General features: G+C 43.0%; 3 protein-coding genes across 3 annotated transcripts; 1 reads left to right on the top strand and 2 right to left on the bottom strand.

The window, feature by feature from the left end:
• Positions 1-392: 392 nt before the first annotated feature.
• AK88_00688 (uncharacterized protein) lies at positions 393-2,324 on the bottom strand (the record flags this gene model as incomplete). Its single annotated transcript, XM_012478334.1, has 1 exon — positions 393-2,324. The coding sequence occupies one exon, from the start codon at positions 2,322-2,324 to the stop codon at positions 393-395; it is 1,932 nt and encodes a 643-aa protein (XP_012333757.1).
• Positions 2,325-4,257: 1,933 nt separating this feature from the next.
• On the top strand, positions 4,258-5,164 carry AK88_00689 (glutaredoxin; the record flags this gene model as incomplete). The annotated part of the gene is made up of 5 exons (XM_012478335.1): positions 4,258-4,337; positions 4,478-4,538; positions 4,681-4,747; positions 4,866-4,927; positions 5,102-5,164. 5 exons carry the CDS (start codon positions 4,258-4,260, stop codon positions 5,162-5,164), a joined length of 333 nt encoding a protein of 110 aa, XP_012333758.1.
• A 421-nt stretch (positions 5,165-5,585) lies between these two features.
• AK88_00690 (uncharacterized protein) lies at positions 5,586-7,419 on the bottom strand (the record flags this gene model as incomplete). The annotated part of the gene is made up of 5 exons (XM_012478336.1): positions 5,586-6,205; positions 6,346-6,496; positions 6,725-6,871; positions 7,090-7,207; positions 7,382-7,419. 5 exons carry the CDS (start codon positions 7,417-7,419, stop codon positions 5,586-5,588), a joined length of 1,074 nt encoding a protein of 357 aa, XP_012333759.1.
• Positions 7,420-7,623: the final 204 nt, after the last annotated feature.

Here is a 7,623-nt window from a genome sequence, read left to right on the forward strand (position 1 = left end):
TTTTTTTTTTTTTTTTTTTTTTTTTCTTTCTGCCCCCGTGGTAAATATCGATCCATTCGGGGAGGAGGATTGCAAAAAAAAAAAAAAGGTTTTTAACTTTTCCTTTTTTTTGCCTATTTTTTTTTTCAACTTTTTTTTTCATTACCCCACTGGGGCATAAAATGTCGTTGAGTTTTTTTTTAAAAATATAAGTGTAGCTGAGTAGCGTGTCGGAAGCAAATTCGCTTATGTGAAGGAGCGACGAGAGTGGTGTTAATGTTTAGATGCCTTTTTGGGGGGTCAACCCGGGGGCGCTCCCCAAACAGTCCTTACTGTGTAGTGTACAAAAGGGGCCACGTCGCTGTAACCTTGTTGCCGCATATTTGCCTCGCTGCTGCCCCGATTGGCACAGCTCAGTCGAGGGAGAGGGATTGCACGTACACCTTGGCCTCCTCAATATTCTTATTCACTTGATCGCGGTTCCACTTCAACTCGTCCTTCATGAGGTCGGCTACTTTAGAAATGACTTTGGCAGACACAGCGGAGTCGACAAATCCCAGTCGGAATCGTCTCCCAATAATGTCTGAAATGGTGGAGGCAAATTCATACCTACTGGCATAGATCACTTCCGCTTCGATATACGGTTTGGACGCGTCAATTTTGTTAAACAGATTCATTTCTTTAGCTAGCTCACATACCTTCTCTGCCATATAGCCATAATTGGACACGAGGTGATGAGCAATGTCATAATCTATTTGGTTATATTTGTGTACTAACTTTTTACTCAATTTACTACAGCCATAGGTTAGGTCGTCCAGGTCACGTTTGCCCTCTTCATCATGACTACCAAGAAGCATTAAAAATTTGGTCCTGCAGTTGTACTTGCTTTTCACCTTATCGCTGTGTTTGTGTAAAATGTAGTCGAGAGTGTCCTGGGCCATTTTCCTATATATGGTCCACTTACCTCCTAAAATGCTAATAAGTCCATTTTCGTCTTCAATAATTTCATGACTTCTAGATATTTTGTGTGTCGTTATGTTTTCTTCAGCCGCCTTGCCTGCATCCCCTTTCAGATTGCCCTTTTTATTGGAATTTTTTTTTTTGTTTTTTCCCCCCCCCGCACCCCCTTTAGTCGTCTCCATAACTAAAGGTCTGAATCCACACCAACCAGCTTGAATATCATTTTTAATATCCTCTGCATCTACGTTAATATATTTAGACAATTCGCTAGCCAAAAAGTCTGTATCTTTTTTAGGAATCCTTGGGTATTCTTCCAATTCTCTTTGCTCATCTGTGGTCCCAACGATGGTAGCATTTTCCCATGGCAACAAGAAAAGGACTCTACCATCACTTGTCTTAGGTATGATCATACCATTATTCTTAGAAGAATACCATTTGGGTAAAATGAAATGGCATCCAGCTGATGTTTGAATAACTGGAGTGACTCCTTCATCTGCTAATTTCCTCACCACATCTCCATGTGGTCCTGTAGCATTCACAATAACATTAGCAAAAATTTCAATTTCATTATTAGTAATTCTGTCCACTGCTCTTACTCCTACAATTTTCTTCCCATCACCATCCCTTATGAAACCCACCACTTCCATATGATTACACACTGTGGCTCCCACTTGTCCTGGCACATAATTTTCCATCGTGCTTGTTAGAATTAGATTCAGGTTCATGCGGCTATCATTATGCTGCCCGTCATAATACACTAGAGATCCCTTCAGGTCTTCCTTCTTCAGAAGAGGGAAAGCATCGATTGTGTTGAAATGCCTAATGTAGTTGGAGTTAGGAACACCCTTCTCGAAGTAGCACACCAAGTCGGCTAGCAAATCATACACCTTTATATTGTATGCGAAGTAGGGTACCTGCCAATATTTATAAATGGGCATAATAATTGGTACTGACCTAGACATGAATGGAGCAATCTTCATCGCATGAGCTCTTTCTCCTAACGTTTCCCACACAAAATATAATTCAGTCAGGTCAAAATTCTTCACTGCATTTTCTAAGTACCGTATACCTCCATGTAACAACTTTGTAGACTTAGAGGATGTCCCACTTGAAAAGTCACCCTTTTCTATTAGGGCACAATTGATTCCCCTTGTGGCGCAATCTAAAGCTAGTCCTGCCCCAGTGGCGCCTCCTCCTATTATTAACACGTCGTATTGGTTTTTCTTCAGGCGTGCTATCATTTCATTGCGGCTGCTCATAGCACTCTGCTTGTACACCACGTTGTCGTCAATCATATTCTTGTGAAAGTTCACCTTCAACATGTACATCGCCCCCGCCCCGAGCATTCCGAGGCCGCCGGAAGCGGCGATAGCCTTCTTCAGCATCCTTTTTCGCGATAAAAACTGGTGACCGTTAACACTGGTAAGCGGTTATGTAATGCACGATCGTGTCATACTGCACTGCTGCGCGTGCTCCTGTGAGAAGCCACCTGCGGACTCGACTACTTGGCTAGCAGCACGGGATGGGCGCCCAAGAGGTCACAAAAACGAGGACCAGCTTCTTTTTACAAGCTTTTCCCTTCGTAGTGTAACTCAAGAAGACGCGGTCAAAATGAACAACGGGCTCGGACCAATTAGACACACGGGCTACCAATCACATGGAGGTATACATTCCTTCCTTGAGCGGCAACAAGAGGAGTTATCTCCAAGGGGCCTATTGTGCTAATGCTTCAGTCGGAGGAAAATGAAAAAAAAAAAAAAAAAATAGGCAAAAAAAAAATCACAAACAAGTGTTACGATCACACGAACACATTTTCCTCGGAGCACTTAACGCCTCATGTTCGGTGCAGGAGGGTCTATACGGAGGGGGGTGCGGTATCACGTCGTGGCTGTTAACTCCTCACCTCTCTGCGTCTTCTATCCTCTGTGTAGGGAGCGTCGCGAATGTACAGTTGCTTGAAACTGCGTGGAGCAACGTGCAGTAACATTCAAGATGGTCCTCACCACAACGCGACGTAAAACAGCGGCTGGCATGATCGCCTATACAACCTTCTTAACAGCATAATTTTTGTAACAAAACGAAATAAACTCCCGGTGCTGCGTTGCGGAGGAGTATACAAAGGGAGGAGCCTATGCTCTGAAGGACACCCCACATACTCACTCCACACAGGGGCTGGTTCGGTGGGCGGGCATACAAAACAGCATGCGGGTCTAACTATACGTGTTTATGCAAATAAGCTGCTACCGCTGCATCATATGTGTATAGCTGTTGCGGTCCAGTGGGCCAACCCTTTTACTGCATCCTCAGCGTACACGTGATTGACGCAGGAAAAAATGAAAAAAAAAAAAATTAACTGTTTTTTTGTTAAACCCCATATGAGGAGGTTGTAACTACGCATAACGCAACACACACGTTTGCGTTTTTATCAGGGATAGTTTTAATAAAAAAGGTTTTACAAAAAATTGGGCAGCCCTGTTGTATGTACATTGTTGAGCAAATGAGGAAAACGAAAGAAAAAAAAAAAAAAAAAAAAAAAAAAGGGGCTACGAAAATGGAGCCTAATAAGGGCACGGCACAAATAGGAACATAACGGTGAATAGTGAAGCGGCAAATGCGTAAAACGGCATATGGCTAAGGCCGGCAAGGTGGCCAAACGTCAGGGACACCGACACCGATAGCCATAGTAATAGCGACAGAGAGTACGAGGTAACTTTCTTCTGGTGGTGCCCCTCTGACATTTTGTATTGCCCTAAAGTAATCAAATAATGAATGAAGCAAAAAAAAAAAAACGCTTTATATATGCACCCAATTTTTTTTTTAACTGATGAACTCCAAGCATATGTAGGATTTTACTGCACAATTAGGTTTACGCAATTTTGAATTTGGAACCTTTAGCGTTGCTCTTACATTACAATCCTTTTCCCGTCACTAAAAACGTTAGGAATAATCACGCATTGGACTTTCAAAAAATATGCTGAATACGTATCATCATTATTGCTGATTTCGTTAGCACAAAACGTTAAGAAGGAACGAATAATATCATCTCCCTTTTATTAAAAACATACAAATTTCGCTGTTCCTATACGTGTTCCTTAAAGCTCTGCAGTTGTAGTAGCAAATTATTTGCATAGCCCATTGTCCCGCATTTCAGCAAATAGCGTCGTAATAGCGCAGGCATAACGGCAAAGTACAAATTTTGAAAGCATACCGTACTTTGAAATTTTCTCGCCGTAACAGCACAAGCGTGCAGACATATAACAAGCACCCCCCCCACGATCTTACAATCAGCTACAGCGCAAATCCCCCCCTCTCGAAAAAATGGCGTGCAACAACGAAGCAGTCAAAAAATTTGTGCAGAAAATTATAGACGAAAATGTCATTGCGGTGTTTTCGAAAACGTAAGCATGGAAATAGTCTTCGTAACATTATGTGTTTTACAATGAGAACAAATAAAAATAAGAGGGAAAAATTGAAAAGGTTGCATCGAGCATTTCCTCACATGTCCAACCGTCTTGTTGCCTTTTTTTTCTTCCCATAGGGAATGCCCGTACTGCATGAAGGCCATCTCCATTTTGAAAGGATATAACGTGAGCAATATGGTAAGCAATTTCCAAAGTGGGCCAACACCACTCACACACGTGAGCATCATCTTGTATGATCACATGGACGCATCAGTACAATGTGCACGTAGGAATTGAAAAGTTAGACAATTTTTTTTTACCTTCTCTTCCCCTCATGTAGCATGTAGAACAAATCGAGAAGAACCCCAACATGGCGGACATCCAAGCCTACTTAAAAGACCTAACAGGTAGGAAAGGAAGACTTTGCGGCGTAGGGAGCATTTTGCCCATCGTGAGGAGCGGCACTAGAAAAAGCTAGCTCGTGACTTAACACTTCATTTGACTCGTAATATTTCTCTTTTTTAGGAAAGAGCTCCGTGCCACGCATATTCATCAATAAGGAGATTGTCGGCGGATGTGACGACTTGGTAAGACAGAGCGGCGGGATGACAAAAGCACCGCGTGGTGTGGACAAATGTGCAAAAAAGTGAGAAAAAAAATATGAACAAGTGTGCAAAAAAAAAAAAAAAAAATATGTGATTATCTGAACTGAACAAAATAGCTAGCTGCTAACAAATGCATACCCCCTTTTAACCGCACAGGTGAAGGAGAACGAAGAGGGAAAACTCCAAGAGCGCCTGAAGCAACTAGGCCTTCTCAGTTAAATCGACGTAAAAGCAAAAACCTGGGATGAAGGACATCCGCTGTTAGGGTGACCCCTAGCTCGTGCTGTTATGCTACAGCATCGTTTTCGCCTTAGCTTGATTGAAAAAAAAAGGCGGAATTAATTTGCGCATTTTGTGTAGACCATGCAGAGTTGCTGTTGTACGAATGTGTCAAAATTTTTTGCTAGATGGGCACCAAAGTTGTAGTGTGTATATGTAAACGTATCTAACGCGAGCATCATTGTGTGCACAATATTGTACGTAGCGGTACCAGTGCGCAAAAAAAAAAAAACCTTAAGCAAAAAATTAAAAGGGTTATAAAAGAGCAGCACGGAAGGAACCATTTCGCACACATGTGTAAGGAAAAATGTATTTAGGGGCGCGTTTTGCTCTGAGTAGGCATATAACCTCCCCGTGTGAACTACTTCTCCATCATCTTCGAAATAAAGGCTTCTATTATCTTCTCGATCTGCGCGGGTCCCTCGGTCTTTATGATCTCGTTCATGGCCGCCCCCTCTGGATGGGTACTGTCAAAGACGAACTGATATGTGTACTTGCTTTCGTCGTGAGAGGAGAAGTCCGAAATGATATCATTCACAATGACATGCCCCGTGATTTCCATTTCGATTTGACCATTTTTGTTCTTTTTAAAGGCTTTCCATTCGCAATTAATTTTTAAGTCGTAAATTATTATTTTTTTTTTTTTTCGCAAGCTGGAAGAAGCTTCACCATCCACTTCGGAACTGAACAGTTGCAAAAAAATGTTATTGCTCAGTTGTACTGTGGAGCTGTCCAGCATATTTTTTAATTCCTCCTGAGCCCACTTGGTTAGGCATTTCTCTTCCCAGTGGTAGTTGTTGATGTTCCAAATGGACCCTTCTTTTTTTTCCTCCTCTTTGTTTTCCTTTACGTGGTTTGCACTGTTCGCAATGTTCGCATTGTTCGCAGCTGTGCCCTGCGGTTGGTTCTGGTGCACGTTTTGCACATTTGCCTTTTGCAGTTTTTCCTCTTCCTCCGCCAGGATCTTCTGTTCCTTGCTTGCTGCGCCGTGGGGGGAAAAAAAAGTCAAGTATCTCATGTATATGTGTGTATGTGTGTGTAGCCAGCATGGTCATACGCCCGGCACGTGTTCACACCGCGCGTCACTTCCACCACATCTTCCTCCGAGCGCCCAAAATTACATTCGTTTGAGTCGTGCTTCAGTAGATCCTGTGGGAAATTCTTCAAGGCATTTTTTATTTTCTCCTTTCCGTCCTTCCTCAAAATATCGTATGCCCGCTTAGACTCCTCCTTGTCTCCAATCAGCTCTATGTTTATGGCGTAGTCGTTGTCCTGAAGAGGGGGAAAAGGAACAACAATACGTGGTGGGGAAAAAAAAAAAAAAAAAAAAAAAACGTAAATCTCCATGGCATCATTTTGCTTCTTCATTATATTGCTTCCTGTTAGGGTGATGTAAATTGGGTGGGAGAAGCAGTTCACTTCTCTACGCCACTCTTTTGTCGTTTTGAGTTCTCCCCCCGCTGGAAATGCACCACTTGCTGGTCTTTCTCATGTGGATACCTCAACGGAACAATTTGAAAAGTCCAATATCTCTGCAGTCCCTCCAGGGTATTCGTCATTTTGCCCCGTTTTGCAGAAGACCCAGTCGAATTTGATTACGTACTCGAAGGAGTTTATTTGTTTTCCCTTCCGGATGGACACGGAGGCCTACACGGTTGTAGAGGTGACATGATGGTGTTGTGATGGAGTGAAGTGGTGAGGCTGTAAAAGGGGGACGTGGTGGTGGCAAAAAAGAAGGGTTCCCAACACGAGCCATAACCATGCAGACATCGCATAACACGAAGGAGAAGACTCTCACTAGGGGACCGACCCCCCTATATGCATGTTCGAACGGGGGGAAACTCAATGTCCCCTCCAGTTGTTACATTTCCTGAAATGTCCACCCTGTCAATGTAGACGGAAAAGTCTTCCTTTTCGATTTTCAAATCGGACAGTTTATTTTTTATGTACGACTCTCCCCATTTGTTGTAGTTCTTCTCTTCCCTGCAAGGGGGTGGCGGACGGGATGATGAAAGCAAGCACTGGATAGAGCAGGCCCAGCTCAAGTGCGTTGCAAATGGGATGGCAGGTTTGCATTATCAATGAGACATAATCTGCATGCACATATATATATATGTGCACGTGTACGCATGTATTTTTTTTCCACCTTCACATTACCAGTGCCAGCTATTTCTGTTCCAAACGGATCCCGCCATTTGCTCGCCACGAGTTCTATACACCTGCTATGGCTCGGTGTGCCGTCCAGTCGGCTCCCTACAAAAGAGGTGATTTCGTTTGATCCCACTGACGCACCCCACGAGATCAAATTCGGCAATCCCACAGGTCTTTCAGAAGTGATGGAAATGTTGCGTAAACAGTGGTATAAAATGCGGCGTATAAAACGTGGCGAAAAATGATAT

Source organism: Plasmodium fragile (genome assembly GCF_000956335.1).
Source record: "Plasmodium fragile strain nilgiri unplaced genomic scaffold supercont1.5, whole genome shotgun sequence".
NCBI classification, from domain to species: domain Eukaryota; phylum Apicomplexa; class Aconoidasida; order Haemosporida; family Plasmodiidae; genus Plasmodium; species Plasmodium fragile.